Source organism: Lontra canadensis, unplaced genomic scaffold (genome assembly GCF_010015895.1).
Source record: "Lontra canadensis isolate GAN:19392208 unplaced genomic scaffold, GSC_riverotter_1.0 scaffold21, whole genome shotgun sequence".
Lineage (NCBI taxonomy): Eukaryota > Metazoa > Chordata > Mammalia > Carnivora > Mustelidae > Lontra > Lontra canadensis.
The window spans coordinates 4,036,651-4,054,139 of NW_022631015.1; the positions used below are offsets into that span (position 1 = coordinate 4,036,651).

The following is a 17,489-nucleotide window of genomic DNA, read 5'->3' on the forward strand; positions in this document are numbered from 1 at the left end:
CAGTCAACGTCCGCTTTTTTGAGTTCGGCCTGCGCGGGGGTCAGCAAAGCGTGCTGGGTCCCCTGGGCCCTAAACCGCGGCTCTCGGACCTACTCACAACCAGTCGGATCGGCCCCGTAGCTCCGGAAAACCGCCCTGGCTAGAAAGGTACCGAGAGCGGCGAGGCTGACGAGGGCAAAGGAGCGCAGGCTCAGGGCCCGAGGAAGGAAACGCCGCAGAGGTTGGGTGGTTTCTCCAGGCGCGACGAAAATGTACTGATCCGAGAAAACCAGCTCTCACCATAGAGCCGTGGATACCGTGCGCGGAGTACAGGCCACCGCGGGCCACTGCCAGCATCAGGCACGCCCACCCCTTTCGCCAGACGCACGCACGCACGCACGCACACACGCACGCGCGCTCTTCCCTGGGCGCGCGGACGGAGGGCCCACGGTCGGGAAGCGCGTGCTTGCCGAACCCCGCCTCTTCAGGGACTTCCGGCCGGTGAGTTCGGCCGCTACGCTGTCCCTCCTGCGCGGGCTGGGTCTGGTTGTGTCTGCACGTTTCCGGTGCGGCGGTTCCCGAACTCTGGGAGGAGAACAGGAGAGTGAAAATTTGGACTTAACATTGTCTCTTAATAAACGTTTGCTTACTTATTAAAGTAATAAGTGCTGTTTGCCTTAATTTTACCTCCGCCTTGCCTAAACCCCATTCTTCCAAAACTACAACACTGTTTTGGGTGCACTCTTGACAAATCCCTCTTAGTGCGGTAGGAACCTACTAACTGGTAGTAACCGTGTAAGGGAAAGCGAATTGGCGAGAAAATTCTAAAGGAAATTTGCCAGCATCATTTTCTGAAGTGTTTTGTTTTTGTTTTTACTATGCTCTTTTTTAAAAATTTGAAAGGTTTGTCCAAATCTGAGTTTGAACCAGTCATAATGTGGCTTCAAACCTGAACAGCTTAGCGTCTATTCTCCCCACCTGTTTTCCCTTAGCTACACTCGTACAGCTTGGTGAGCATTGTCGGATCACTCTGTTACACATTTGAAACTAATAAAACATTGCATGTCAGTTACACTTACATTAAGAAATTTTTTAGATGGTGAGTGCAATGTGTAAACCTGACGATTCACAGACCAGTACCCCTGGGGCAAGTAATACATTATAATGTTAATAAAAATAATTAATAAAAAGTATTTTTTTTAAGAATCTTACAGCAGAGGTGACAAGGCAGATAATACTGTGGTTGAGGAAATTGAGATTTGCCTATGAGCTCTCAGTAATAAGCTATTCAGCAATAAGGAAGACGCTATAGCCTTGGAACCCAGGGAAAACAAGATATCCGGATGCCCATCCAGTGCTCTTTCCATTACTTTTAACTCAAAAAAAAAAAAAAAAAAATTTGAATATCAAAGAGCTGTGTGTGTTTGGGGGGGGTGCTCAACATGTAGATGCTAAACAAATGACATTTCTGTGGGAAGCAGCAGGGTAAGAGAGGGGAACGACTGAATTAGATTTCATTTCATATCCTAGCTTCACACTTGGGAACTAAGTCATCATAAGTTATCTTACCTCCTGGTGCCAGTGCGCTAGGCTTCTTTTGCCTTGAGATATATTCTACTTTATATCCAAGATGAGACCTCTTACAGATTTGCACTTACTTCCAAGAATAAATCTGAAGTAGGTTCGCACATACATACACTATGTTCATCTATTTTAATTTTAAAATTTATTTTTAAATAATTTTTTGTTATTTTAATAAAATCTGAGCCAATCTGGATACAATGTCACATGGCCTTGCCTTCATGGGGGCTGGGGCAGAGAATATAATAAACCATAAATATAAGACTGAATTCATGCTACTTTTGAAAAGATATATAGGGATAAGAATTTAGAGGCAGAAAACAATTAGAACTCTGAAATCCCAACCTACACACTATTAGTACATAAATAGACATATGGTTGAATATATAAACCATCTTCAACATATTTCTGAAAACTTTTTTCCTATGAAAAATGTCTTCCAAGTTATACCTGAGTCTCATTGTTAAGGAGAAAGAAAAATCCTTCCCAAAGAAAGCAATATAATTAAGGACCATATAAAGAAATGCTACAGTGGAGGCAGGGAGGAGAGGGAATCCACAAAAATCAGTACTTATCCAAGGATTAATGTCCCATATTAATAGAGTCCACGAAAGTAAAACGTCTAACATTTTGAACACGTTTAGGTGTAAGCCAAAGAGGGACTCATTTTGTACAAACATTTGTAAATCTTGTAAATCTTCCCTCCTGAAAACCAAGATATATAACAAGCCCAGATATTGTGAGGTCAAATTTCTATGGTGAAACCAAACTCAGTTGATTACAAGAATAAAAGCGATCGTCACCCTGATTTTGGGTTCGAGTATAAAGAAAGATATTTTTGAAAGAGAACGAATATAAAAATCAACCTGGTGTTAAAAGCTCTCCAAGAGCTAGTAAATATTTTCTCATAAAATGTTTCATTTAATCGATTGCTGTAGAACTCATTATAGAAAAAAAATGACATTGATTTGGATCAAAAATACTACTGAACCAGCAAACCTAACGACTCTCGAATTGCTACCCCCAAATTAAGCAAAAGCTGAAAGGAAATGCAAAGGATTCAAGTAAATGTATTAATAATAATTCCATATTAAAAGACATTTACGTTCTAGATACAGTCCTAACCTCCCAGCATTCTCAAAATGTCTTTCTACAAACTTTCCCTTAATGGCATTTCAGATTGGATTATCTAGCCAGTAATAAAAAATTTACTATGTCCCCATGCAACCCAGCAGCAAAATCATTTCGTCTGCCCTCGCTCGTTTGAGAATTAACTCAACTCGTGGGCCCCTCAGTGAAACTTGCTCTCGAAACCGCACACGAAATACCGATATCCGACTCCCTCCCTCCCTTATATAGCAAGTTATCAGAACCAAATGTCGGGTGCCAAGACCGACAAGCGGGTAAGCCTAAATCACTCACCCCTAAACCCTTAGCAGGTGCCGCCTATACCTCCTCACGCCCACCCCCCGTCCCGGAAGTTGCGTCATGGCGCTCGTGCGCCATGTCCCCGGATGCACTTCTATATCCGGATTCTTAGAGCGGAATCAGAGTTCCGAGGTTCCCTACGCGGTTAGCACATGCGCGAGGGCTGTTCTCCCTCTTCCTCCACTTCCACTAGCTTCTACCGTCCGGGAAGCCGCCGCCACCGCCGCCGAGGAGTCAGGAAGTTCAAGATGGCCGCCGCGGAGACTCTGTCGCTGCGGGAACAGCCAGAGTAAGTAGTCTCCGCGAGCGGTGCGGAAGGCCGGCGCCCGAGAGACTGCCGAGTGGGAAACCGCGGAGACCTGCACGGGCGGGCGGGAAAGTTAAGGCCTAACGGCGAGAGCCAAACTTTGCCTTTCCCCGCGCGATACGTTGTTGGGCGGGAGGCGTAGGGGGCGGGCGGGCCGACGGCCTTCGAGCTTCGCTCTCCCGGAGGCCGCGGCTGTTGGGTCGAAGGCGGCCGCGGCCTGCCGCGCGTCGTTGCCCTGGGAGGCGTACGCGCGAGCGGCCTCTACAGGTCCCGTGCGCGAGGCGGCTGCCGCGACTGTGCGGTCGCGCCTTAGTATTCCTTCCTCTGGGACCGAGCGGAGCTCCCTGGCTGCAGCACTCAGTGGCATCGGTGTTGGGCACCCGAGGAGCAGTGGAGGGAGAGGGGCAATCCACAAGACTTTGCAAGTCTTAAGACGTCCTGCCGTCGTCCCGCTGCTGGTGTCCTAAAGGACTTGAAAACAGGAAAAAGGGATGCTAGGGCCACCCTCTTTGACCCTCCTAGAGCTATATAATAGTTTGTCCCTAGCGGGGTACTTGCCCTGTGCTTTTACTCCAGCATCATTCGTTAATTTTTTTTTTCTCCTTTGCCTATTGGCAGCTTATTTGCCAACTTCCAAACTTGAGGCAAAGTAAGATCAAGTTCTTGGTTTTGAGGCCTGACATTTTTGGCCTGAGTTTGTAGGGCTTCTTTGGGAGTACAAGAGGAAGAAGTAGTAGCTGCTTCCAAACCCAAGCACTTTATGTCTGTAATTAAGCTAACGTAAGAATCAATGTGGCCAAGTGAAAACATAACTTGTATATGCTACAAAGTCTAATCGTTGCTTAAAAGTAGTATTTTGTTCTGTTCATGTTGGGAAAACTCAAAGAACCGAAAACAGAGTGGATTTTAAAACAATTCATAGAGCGGTCGTTTTGTGCATTAGCATTATCTGATATTTTTTTTAATCCATTTTAGGAAAGAGGTAGATATAGACTCCCAGCAGCTAGGGACTGGGAGGAGAAATTTTTACTACCAGGCGCCCCAGCATTTCATTGCTATACATTCTGTTCTAGACTCCTCAATCATTTGCTTTACTCAGAGAATTATACTGTTTTTCATTAAGGGCTTTTGAAGATTGCTCTGTTATCTTCACAAATTGACTTAGAAGAGAGCAGATGGATTCTAAAGTTTTAATGAAACTTCACCTTTTTGTTTCTCATTGAGTCCACAGTGTGGCACGTTCCAGTATTTATGCCAATACAGTACAGATGTTAGGCAGCTGTTTTTTTCTAGCAACCTCTTCAAAGTTCTATAGTATTACGTCCATTTATTTGATTTCAGGGACTGTTCAGATTAATTTTGAGGAGTGCTTGAGTCCTATTTTATATGCATATTCAAATTCTAGACTTAATAATTAGCATTTATTTATGCCTCTGCAGTATGAGTGCCCCTGAAATAAATAGTCCTTAATTCCACCTTGCCTCCCCCACAGAACTCTTGGTATAAATGGAGTATTTGGTCTGTAAGTGTCCCACTTAGTTGGAAATGTTTAACAAATAAAATAAATTTTGTATGAAAGCAAGTACTGTGTGTGCTCCTTATAGTGAATGCTGGAATATAGTGTCTAAACAGTTCTTTTAGAGGACACCAAGTAGTTTGCAATTGTATGAACTCTGTTCGAAGTGGAACATTTGGGAAGGAATAAAAAAATTTTAAGTAGTTCAAGGCCTTTTAGTGGCTTTTATGTTTGTCCATCTCTTTAGCTCAGCCTCTTTGATGGTTTTAAACATTTAAATTTTTATCTGCATTCACTTATTTGCACTTACCGAGTACCAAATACTGTTCAAAGCACTGAACAAAATATCCTTATAACAACCCTATGGACGTAGTTGCTGTTTTACAAATGATTAAACTAAAGCACAGAGAAATTAACTTGCCCAAGGTCACATTAAGTGACAGATCCAGGATTTAAATCCAGGTAGTCGAATTCTAGAGCCCTGCTCCTAACTTATTCTATTGTCTAGCCATCCACTATACACGGTGGCTCCTTTTAAAAACAGCCTTTAAGGTTTGAAATCCTTTTTATTGACTTCCAGTGTCCCAGAAAAGGTCCATTTTATTTTGATGTGACAGCTCTAATTCTTTGAAGCTTAATTTTCCACACCCGATTTGGAAAAGGGGGGGTGGAGGAGTTCATTTTAAGACTAGTTGGTTTTTTTGAATCCATTCTTATTTTTACATCTACATTAATTCCATATTAAAGTAGTTGAAGTTGTCAGAGAAACAGGCTTAATTACTTTCTTTGTAAAGAAGTAATGGCATTCACTTTGCTCACCATTCTCTGTTTCCAGAGCATAAATTGAATGCCTCCCAAATAAGATGTCATTAAAAGTATTCTTTTTTAAAAATTTGAAATAGGAAATTAAAATAACAGTAGTGGTTCCTAATCAGTCTTTATTTTAAAGTTGTTTCATTGTACCAGATGCTCAGAGACCCTTGAATGAAGGATGAAACTTACACGTTGCATTTAACAATAAATGATAAAACCAGTCTTTTAATATTCGCATATAGTCTGCACTTCAAATCAGCTTCGTTTCCAAATAATGTGATTTGAAGGATATTACTCAATTCTCAGTAAGTACTGTTTTATGACAAACTTGTTATAGACCATATTGGTTTAAATATAGACCTGCTAAATGTGTAAATTGCAAAAGTGTTAAATTGCAGAACGTAAATGCTAAAATGTAAATTTGCGTATATGGAACTTAAATACCTGTGTTTATTACAGATATGAACTATGCAAGAAGACTTTTGTTATCAGGGTACCTTTCTGTAAAGTTTTAGAAGAAAGTTGTTGATGTTGAACCTAAATTAGCTGCTTTAGCACAAGCTTGTTTGGTGTAATATGCCATCAATTCACTGAGTTCACATTTTCCTAATTTATGTAGTCAGACTTCAGCTGGTATTTTCTATGGAATTTGCATTGAGAGAGCAACTTGAGGGTGAAGGTCTACGAACCCTAGCATAGGAGAACTCTAGAATTATTAAGGTTAAACTAATGGGCCCTAAGTGCTTTTCGCGTCTTTGTCAGTAATGGAATCATTTCTTTAGATAACATTCATTAAGTTACATTAGAAACTAGAGCCACTCAGATAAATAACTCTGAAGTGACAGTGGACATCACAATATAGCTTCTAAATTCTCAGAAGCTTTAGGAGCTAGATTTTCTTTTGAAGGAAATTACTTCCTATCTGGGTAAACTCTTAAGAATTTTGATTTGCAAGTCCTGGAACACTTGTAAATTGTAGAAAGCACTAGAAGAGGGTTCAAAGAGTAGATTTTTCTTGGGGAGGGAGGTAATTAAATTTAAATCATTTTGAGGTACTGCATCCACCGGATAGGTGTATGCAGTGGACATATAATTGAGCAAAACCAAAATGTTTCCTGTCAAGAGATCAGCATAGTATAGGCAGTGTAAGCCGAGCTGTAGTCTAATGAATACAACTTTTATGTGTTATCTATATAAATCATTTCATTGACACAACAAATTACTTACTGAGTACCTGGTTACTCTAGGTTCAGAAGTTTACTAGGCCTTAGGGATAGAACAGTGAACTAATAAGTAAATTACAATTCTGCTCTCACAGGGCATATGTTACAATACAGAGAGGCAAACAAGAATTAGGTGGTGGCAATTACTTCAGAGAAAAAAAAAATAAGAGCAAGGGGATATGTCTGTGGTAGGGTGAGGGTAATGATTAAAATGAATTGGTGAGGAAAACTTGACTGAGAAAGTAATTTAAGCAAAGATCTGAGGCTGGGGAAAGGAACCAGTAATGTATATGTCTGGGAAAAGCATTCTAGGTGGAGAAACGGCAAGGACCAGTACCAAGGCCCTGAGATAGGTTTTAACTATTGTTTAAGGGGAGCGATGTGGCTAAAGCATAGTGAGTGTGGGAGGAAAGTAGTAGGATCAGTGTGTTGGGGAGGTTGGGCAGATAGTATGGGGCCTTGTAAACAGTTTTGGTTTTTACTCTGAATGTGATAGGAAGCAATAATCAACTGTCACATAGAGTAGTGATATGATCTGACATTTTAAAAGCATCTTCAATCAAATGGAAGAGCTCTTGACTGACTTGTAATACTAGCCTTCTCACTAGCTTGATGTGTGTTTGACCAAAGGCAGGACCATTTAACTTCCTTGAAACTTAGTCTCCTCTGTCCTGGAGACTTAGACAGTATTTCTTCAGTAATTTGTGTGGTAGCCTTTTATATATATGAACTTATTGCTGCAACAAACCTGTGATTTATCAATACTGTTATTTCCCCAGTGTACAATTAGAAAACTGAGGCATGGAGGAACGACTTGCCTAAGGTTACACTAGGTGTGTCATGTTGGAAACACCATTTGAACAAGGTGGTTTGACTCAGTCCATGCTCTTTGACCATTTTACTGAAAATAATATTCTTAGTGTCAACCCTGACAGCTCTGCAGTGTCGTAGTAAGTAAATCTTTTTATCCAGTAAGAGTAATCTCTCACCTTTGAAGCACTTGGTCTGTGCTAGGCACCATCATGAGCTTAATAACATCTGTTAACAACAATGCAATCCTGACAGCTTGCTTTGAGTAGGTACTGTTTTCTCCATTTTGTAGATGAGGTTCCTGCAGAGCAGAGATAACTGAAATTTGCCTGAGGCCACACAGCTAGTAAGTATTGCAATCAGGATTTGAACCCAGATAGTCTCACTCTGGAGACTGGTTCTTGAAGACACATTAAAGGGTCTTTAGATAGTTTGAGTTTTAGCTTATCGACTAGAATTTTGTACTTTGGGACTGAGATTTTATATACCTGAAAATTATTGTCAGCCTTTAAGCAGGTTCTCCATACTTGTCTCCAAATCTTAAATTAGCCTAATTCAGTTTTTCTCACATGTTTCCCCCTACAAGTCGAATTTTGGGGGGGGAAAAAAACATACACCATCACTTTCTAGCTTGATGGGAGATTTCAAGTGAAGGGATGTGGTTACCTATATGAGGTTACAGCCTGTAAAAGGAACAAAGTTGAAATGACTTTGTAGTGGGGCACCTGGGTGGCTTGGTTGGTTAAGCATCTGACTCTTGGTTTCAGCTCAGGTTTTGATCTCAGGGTCTTGGAACGAGCCCCATGGAGGGCCCCATAATCAGCAGGGAGTCTGCTTAAGGATTCTCTTGTTCCCCCCCTCTTTACACACTCTCTCTCAAATATAAACCTTAAAAAATAAATCTTTGTATCTCTACTTAAATCTGTGATCTCCCCTCTCTCCTCACCATAATAGAACCATACTGGGTTTTTTTTCTCCCCCATGTAAAGATATTACACTTTCTTTTTTTAAGTCTTTGAGAAAATTTGATGATCCCAGAGAACCTTGCTGTATTTATTCTGTCATCTTCATTCCCCATTAGAGAGAAGTCAGTCCATACTAAAACCTGTCATCCAGAAGATCCAGCTTTCTCTGCAGCTCCCTTCAGTACTCAGAGTTCACAGTACCAAAATGGAGATTGGCAGTCTGACAAAAATTAAGGTTCTTGCTCTGTGGTAGTTGTATGTTCTTCATGTTCTCCATACCACCTCATTGTTACCAACTAAGAACTTTTCAAGCATACCTCTAGTATGTCACCTCCCTCTCCAAGCCTTCCAAGTTTACTGAAGACTGAGACCTGGCTGGGGGACCAGACTCCCCTCTGACTCCTGCTGTAATGGCAGTGTCCTTACAGACCACTGTCTAGCAGTCTAACCCTGTAGATCTGGGCCTCTGACCCCAGTGAGCCTCTGACTCTATCTCAGCCATTCTAGGAAGAATCTCCTGTAATATCTTTTTATCTCCTGGAATTGGTACATTTGAGATCTTAGCCATTAGACCAGTTTCTTCAAAAGTTTGATGCCCTGGCAACACTGATCTGCTTATAGTTTGCTATTTATAACTGTACCTTTTGTCACCTCCCCCCCCCCCCAATCTAAAGTACTCTTTTCCTTTCTTGTTAATTTCTTACTCATTCTCTAGGACGTTATTACTCAACCTTTATTTTCTGATCCATGTTCCTTCTCAATAAATATTTCTTCTGTCCTTTCAGAGTTTCTGCTTAACAAATAACTTGGGTTTTTCTGTGATCTCCTTGATCTTTTTCAGAGTGATGTTAGGTGATCATTGTTCCATCTTTTATCACTGCATTCTTCCAGTGTTTCATGTGACTTTCTTTTCCACTGGACTATAATTTCCTTGAGGATGGCTGGTACTAGTCTTACACATTATTTAAAAAAATATTAAAAGAAATTGAATTCCAGGGTGCCTTGGTGGCTCAATCAGTTAAGGGTTTGATTCTTGATTTCGGCTCAGATCATGATCAAAGGTCATGAAATTGGGACACCTGGGTGGCTCAGTGGGTTAAGCCTCTGCCTTTGGCTCAGGTCATGATCTCAGGGTCCTGGGATTGAGCCCTGCATCAGGCTCTCTGCTCGGCAGGGAACCTGTTGGCCCTCTCTCTGCCTGCCTCTGTGCTACTTGTGATCTCTCTCTCTGTCAAATAAATTAATAAAATCTTTTAAAAAAAGGGTGGGGGTCATGAAATTGAGCCCCAGATCTGACTTTGTGCTGGGTGTGGAACCTGCTTAACATTATCTCTCTCCCCCACCTCCCTCCCCCTCCCTTTCCTTCTCTTAAAGAAAAAAAAAATTGAATAACTTAGTTCTTAACTTTGGCACAAATCATAAATTTACTAGAAGTACAGGAGTACATAACTTGAAGGACTTAGACAAAATAATCCATATCTTCCTCCAAATATTGTGATTGTCAGAATCCAGATGATTTAAAGTCTGGGATGTGATGTTTTAGTATGGAATGATTTTAAAGGAGAAGGTTAAATAATGAACTGCAAGGATTTAGCAAAATAATTTGGAATCATAAACTCAGCATAGTCTAAACATTTAAACACAAAAGCTACCCTTTGGTGTAATTAATTTTATTAACATTATTTTTGCATGGCACCAATCAATATGAGCATACTTTGGGAAACTAATCTTTCATTTGAAATTTAAAGAGATTAAATAGCCCATTGAATAAATATTATTTGAACTGTAAGCTTTGGCTGATATTGAACTATTGTTGACCTACAGGAGATCCTTTGATGTGATTCAGTCTAATACCACATGGCTGCTCAGTGGCCACTACAGGCTGAGCTTCGTAACTCCTGGTCAGATCACTCTGAAATTTTAACCTTTGGAAGGTGTGTTATACTCAGCATCAGCCACCACTGCACATTGATAGAATGCCTGTTTTGGATATAGCTGAATACTGGTTGTAAAGATTTTAAAAAGAAAAGTATACTTCTCAATTTAAAGTAGAGAAAGAGATTGGGGGGGTGGCACGTAGATTTGATTTTAAGTCTGTGTGGGAAATTATGGTTTAAAAACAAGTTACTGAGTGACTGTAAATCAATATTAACATTTTATTATACTGGTTTTGGATTTTCTTTTTATTAAGTGTGATTATTTTAACCTCCCTCTTGTTTGTAGTCTATTTGAGTTCAGCCATTAAGTTAAATCACTAAGTCAGTTTTTGCCATATATCTTTGCAGTAAAATGTCTGAAGCTGTTCCGAAAATATTTCAGTGACTAACTTCATGTATTACATTGGGATGTATTTTATTATTATATTGTTGCGACTAAATGCTTGATAAATGATACAATTTTGAAATGTGTTTGATACATTTATAGGATAGAAGATGCTGATAATTCCGAAAAGAGTGTAAATGAAGAAAATGGAGAAGTATCAGAAGACCAATCTCAAAATAAGCACAGTCGTCACAAAAAAAAGAAGCATAAACACAGAAGTAAACATAAGAAACATAAACATTCCTCAGAAGAAGACAAGGATAAAAAACATAAACATAAGCATAAACATAAGAAACACAAAAGAAAAGAAGCTATTGATGCTTCTGACAAAGAAGGTCTTTCTCCAGCAAAAAGAACTAAACTTGATGATTTAGCATTGCTGGAAGACTTGGAAAAACAGAGAGCCTTGATTAAAGCTGAACTTGATAATGAGTTAATGGAAGGAAAGGTCCAATCTGGGATGGGGCTCATATTACAAGGTTATGAGTCTGGCTCTGAAGAAGAGGGGGAGATACATGAAAAAGCAAGAAATGGAAATAGGTCTAGTACCAGATCTTCAAGTACAAAGGGGAAACTTGAACTAATGGACAATAAAAATAGTACAAAAAAGCGAAGTAAAAGCAGATCCAAAGAACGGACTAGACATAGGAGTGATAAAAAGAAAAGTAAGGGAGGTGTTGAAATAGTTAAAGAGAAGACAACTAGGAGCAAGTCAAAGGAGAGGAAAAAGTCCAAAAGTCCATCCAAGAGAAGTAAGTCTCAAGATCAAGCAAGGAAATCAAAATCTCCTACCCTTAGAAGGCGATCTCAAGAAAAAATTGGGAAGGCTAGATCTCCTGCTGATGACAAAGTTAAAATTGAGGATAAAAGTAGGTCAAAAGACAGGAAAAAATCCCCAATTATAAATGAAAGTAGAAGTCGTGATCGAGGCAAGAAATCCAGATCCCCAGTTGACTTAAGAGGTAAATCCAAAGACAGAAGATCACGGTCCAAAGAGCGAAAATCAAAACGGTCTGACACGGATAAAGAAAAGAAGCCAATTAAATCTCCCTCTAAAGATGCTTCTTCTGGGAAAGAAAATCGGTCACCCAGTAGAAGACCTGGTCGAAGTCCTAAAAGAAGAAGTTTGTCTCCAAAACAGCGGGATAAGTCAAGGAGAAGTAGATCTCCACTTGTAAATGATAGAAGGTCTAAACAAAGCAAATCACCTTCCCGAACTCTGTCTCCTGGTAGAAGAGCCAAGAGCCGATCCTTGGAAAGAAAACGAAGAGAACCAGAAAGGAGAAGACTTTCTTCTCCAAGGTAACTTGTTTTCAAAATGTTAATACTTTTTACCAATGCACCAGATTTTAAAAAGGAGAAACTAGAACTTGTGGACAATAAAAAATAAGGTAATATAATCAGTCTTATGGTTTTAAGTAGTCTTACAGTAGTTTTACGGTTGTAAGTAGTCTTACGGTAGTCTTATGGTAGTTTTATGGTTTTAAGAAGATCCTGTCCACTAACTATATTAATAATTGTACTTTTTTAATGAGTAGCTTGACTAAAAGATTTAAAGATTTATAAATACAATCAGTTTTTTTTCCCCAAGTTCTTAATTTAGTATCAGGTTTGCGGTCGCTCCTTTAAATCCAAGTAATTTGGCCGATAAATCACGTATACCCATTTATGTAGTCCCATTTATGGGAAGTAAGGGGAATTTATATAATACTTTTAGCCTATCAGTTTTTTTCCCCCTCAAATTCTTGTGATTATCCCTCCTCACAAAGTGGAATGACTCATATTCAGTTTATAAGTGAGAAAATTTATAGATTGGGAGATTATTCCGTTTACCTCGCCATCATAGAACTAATAGGTATTTAAGGCACAAGAAGGATTTTAGCAGAGTGGGTGGGGATTATTTAGACTAGTCTGAACTACTTTAGAAACTGATTTTTTTAGTATCTTTATGTTGAATAATTGGACATGTGAAATTATCAGCCAGGTTTAGCTTAAAAGAAGGTTTGCTTATACTACGTAAAGATAAAAATTCCTGGCCATGTATTGTGTGTGAATATAAATACAAGCTGACCTTGAAGTTTAAATCGTTTTCTGAAAAATTTCAAGAACACTGTTTGCACAAAGTGCTGTATCTTAGATACTCTTAATTCTTCTAAGTGGCATTGTAATTAAATGGCCCCCTTCTTCCTTTAGCTTTCTAAATTGAGACAGTTAGTATTGCTGATTATGTCCTCTAAAGTGTTTCTGAATCTTTGTTTCTTTCAATTTGCCTTCAATTTGAAAAGGAAATTCTGAGCAGTTTATTAAGGACTATAGTTGAATATTTGAAACAGTTTTTTTTTTTTAATTACAGAAAAGGTACTAATTAAAGAGAAATTCAGATAAGGCAGAAGCCTGTAAAGTCTTTCCCTTTTCATCTCTCCACTATAAGTGATAACAATATGTCCTTCTAGTTATTTTTTTATGCACATACAATTTTATGAATGTTCTTTCTTACAGAAATGGAGTCCTACATGTTAAAATGTGATCTGCTTTTTTTTCTGAAACTTTTCTGTGACAGTAAAGATCTCTTTTAGCTCTTTATATAGCAACACTGTATTTCATAGTATATATATACAAAGTTGCACTTTGAACAACATGTTATGGTCACCAGTCCTTTACAGACAGAAACGGGCAGATAACTTTTGACTCTCCGGAAATTTAATTACTAATAGCTTACTGCTCACTGGAATCTTAACCAATAACTGAACACATATTTTGTATGCTCTAGTATTATGTATACTGTATTGTTATAATTAAGTTAGAGATAAGAAAATCCTAAGGAAGACTAAATACATTTGTAGTACTGTACTGTAAAAACAGTCTGCATGTGAGTGGACCTGCTCCATTCAAACCCATATTCAGGGGTCACTTCTAATCATTTCCTTATTGAAACACGAAAATTTTGGTTGGTTCCAGTTTTTCAGGATTATTTGCAAAGATGTCTGTTGTTTATGTGTGAAGTTTTTAATAGAATAGATTCATAGAAGTGAAATCACAAAGTCTAAGGTAATGTACATTTACATTTTATAAAGTATTGTCACATGTCTTTCCAGGAAAGTTATATAATATGTATTTCCTTGAGTAGGTGACTGTCCCTTTCTCTAAACCCTCAGTTACATTTTCTTTGTTCTAAGGTTAAGAGTCATTGTAAGATGTTGTTACATGTAATATATTAAAAATAAGACTCTATTACAAAAATGTCAAAATTTAGACAAGTTTTATTTGAGGTGTTTGTCTGGAATTAGAGTCGTGGCTTAACAAGGTGAATAACCTTTATAATTTTTCAAATCGTGAGACCAGAGGAAGTAGACCTTTTACTGTAGTGCATACCATAACACCAAAATATCATTGTGATTTTCTGAATTCAAGTTTTGTTGCAAAACATATTAATCTCTGTGCACTGTCTTCAGGTTAGTGTGCCTTTCTTAAGATGTCTTTTATGTGCCAAACAAATTCATTAATATATTTTTCTATTAACCTGTATTTGGTCCCTTTAAGAACACGACCTCGAGATGATATCCTCAGTAGACGTGAAAGATCAAAAGATGCCAGCCCAATCAATAGGTGGTCTCCAACCCGAAGAAGAGCAAGTAGATCTCCCATTAGAAGACGGTCTCGTTCCCCACTCAGACGTAGTAGGTCACCCAGGAGAAGAAGCAGGTCCCCTCGGAGGAGGTAGAGATATGTTACGTATATTGACCTTTTTAATTCTTTAAATTCTGTATGCTTCTCATATTAGCTCATTTGGTGGGTTCATATTAGCTCATGCGGTAGGTTTTCTTAAAGACCATTTTTCTCTGTGAAAAATTGTAGCTGCAGTACCATATGGTTTCCTTTTTTCCACCTTGTGATATTTCACACACACTGATTTTCCTTTATCTTTTTTTCAAATTTAAATCAGTGGTTCATTAAAAACAATCTTTTGAAAGGGAGACACTTTTTTCCTACTTCTTGAGAAAGATAAATCCTACATGAGCTATGCTTACAGGTTTGTTTTGTTTTGTTTTAAGCAGGATGGATCATAAGGTAATAAATAAGTAGCCCAGTTTCCAGTCTTTATGTAATTGCGGCTCTCCATTTTTCTATTAACTTGTATTTGGTCCTCTTAGAACATGATCTAAGATGATCTAAGATCTAACATGATTGTGAAACTCTTGGGCAAACAATTGTTTAACTCAACAGTAGTAGAAACCATTTTTTGTGAAGCAAACGTAGTGAGTTGGTTAATCAAAATGTTGGTTTGTAAAGCAGGAATCATTTTAAAATATATGCATTAAATTTGTTTTAAAGGTGTATCTATTTTAGGGAAAGCATGCAAGTTGTGGGAGGGCAGAGGGAAAGAATCTCCCACAGACTTCCCACTGAGTACAGAGCCAGCCTCAGGCTCCATCTCACAACCCTGAGATCAGGACCTGAGCCAAAACAAAAGTCCACCACTTAACCTTAACCAGCTAAGCCACTCAGACAGTCCTGTGTTTAAACATTTTAACTCAGACGTAAGTGGACTTTGATTTGCCAATTTTTTTAACGTTTTTAATTGAACTAATACATTAATGTAGTTTAAAAAGACAGCACACCAAAGGCTTATATTCCAGTTGGTGGATACATCATTGCATAATCTCTGAGTATTTTTGTATACTAGATTTCTTGAAGCAGAAGTGCTTCGTCGGAGGTTGTATATGTTTAAATTTTTGAAGTTACTGCCATATTATCTATTGATTTCTTACTTTGGGCAGTTATGTATGTTTCTTTTCTTTTTTCTTTTTAAGTGGACTCCATGGTCATTGTGGAGCCCAGTGTGGGGTTTTAAACTCAAAACCCCACCTGAGATTAACACCTGAGCTGATTCCGAGTTGGGCACTTAACAGACTGAGCCACCCAGGCACCCCAGCATCTCCTTTTTTTTTTTTTAATTCCACCCATCACACTTTCTCTTCTACCTAATTGTATAACATTTTTCTATGTTGCTGTTACAGTCATTATGCTCTTGTGCGTATTGCTCATTGTTGAGCCAAGTACTCAGGGGAAGGGGGCAAGGAAAGACCTTACTCCTAATGCTTCTGACCTTCTGGCTCCAAGCTGACTAATGGGCCTGCTTATACAATTACTGTAGAATTTGTTTTCCGTTTTCTGTCTTCCAGATATTCCTTTCTGTCTTATTTTGTGATTCCCTTTCCTGTGTCCAGCATCATCAGGTTTTACTTCCTTGCTTTGTTAATGCATCTCCAGTAGCTTTCTATGAAAAGGATATTTTGGGGGACCTTTGTTTCTCAGAAGCCTCCCCCCCCTTTTTTAAATCCCCATTGCTGATTTGATTTGTCAAGGAGTAGAATTGCAAGTTGAAATAATTTTTTCTTAAGAATTTTGAAATTGTTACTCCACTGATTTCTAGTTTCCAATACTGCTAGTGAGAAGTCCTATTCTGATGCTTGGGCATTTCTTAAAGGACTTGGTTTTTTCTCTCCCTCTCTTTATAAATAACTGTTCTGTGTTCTTGAATTCCACTATAATGTTCCTTGGTGCATGGCTCTTTTCTTTCCATTAATTTTGTTGGGCACTACATAGGCCCTTTAAAGCCAGGATATTATGGCTGCCTATTCTGGGAAATTTTATTTCTTTGGTTTTGGTTTTGGTTTGCTTTCTTGCCCGTTTGCACCCCCCCTCCTTCACTGGACCTACTTTATTGTTCCATTGATTTCCCCCCACACACAGTCCTCTTTCCTGTTTGTCCTTTTGTTCCACTTTCAGTCTAGGAGATTTTCCCATTCACCCTTCTTACCTTTCTATTGATTCTTTTTTTTCCCCCCTGTGTTCATGTATATTTATTTTTTATTTCTAAGACTTGCTGGCTGCTTAATTTTTTTATGCCATTTTACTCATGTTTTATAGAAGTAACATCTCTTGGGTCAAAGGTGATAATGAGTTTATTTTATGGAATTTTTGTTCTTAATAGTTTTCATACCTATGCTTTGTTTCTTCCCTATTTCTTTTGTTCCTTTACCTTTTTCATTTGAGCACTTTACTCATAAACAGCCAGATCCTTCTTGTTGCCTATTCTCATTTAAAACTTAGCCACTGTGAAAGCTGAATGGAAGCTTTCTTCCATTCTAAGAATGTAGAATATGTGTATTCGTGGGTATCACTTCAGTGTAACTAAATCTCTTTAGCATATCTGACTGTAGCCCTATTCTTTTGGGCTACCAGTTTTCCAGAATTCTCTCATCTGCTGGAGAATATTGACATGGCTGCTGGGAGAGTTGTGGTTCTTCATAATGTAGACCTCCCCTTAATCATTTAACGTTCAGTACTGTGCCTCCCTGCTACCTTGGGTCAGTTTTTATAACAACCTACACCTCTCTAAAAAATTTTAAGTATTATGCCAGAACGTGAAGAATGTTTGGCATTTTCTGCTGAGTAAGGAATGGGACTGTACAGAGGCAAGCTTTTCCTAAGGCTTTCAACCAGTTCTTTTAGTTTTTACCTCACACTGCATCCAACAGAAT

At 38.8% G+C, this 17,489-nt stretch overlaps 1 protein-coding gene across 17 annotated transcripts in view; it reads left to right on the forward strand.

Moving 5' to 3' along the window:
• Positions 1–3,108: 3,108 nt before the first annotated feature.
• The window catches only part of PRPF4B (pre-mRNA processing factor 4B), a 38,300-nt gene continuing 23,919 nt past the window's right edge, over positions 3,109–17,489 (forward strand). For all 17 annotated transcript variants that reach the window (XR_004383141.1, XR_004383131.1, XR_004383133.1 and 14 more), the window contains exons 1-3: positions 3,109–3,277; positions 11,047–12,246; positions 14,485–14,661. Coding sequence is in view for 3 of the 17 variants with exons in the window: in XM_032861482.1 (XP_032717373.1) it covers positions 3,141–3,277; positions 11,047–12,246; positions 14,485–14,661 (1,514 nt within the window). In the remaining 14 variants the exon portion in view is untranslated. The remainder of the gene's footprint in view (positions 3,278–11,046; positions 12,247–14,484; positions 14,662–17,489) is intronic.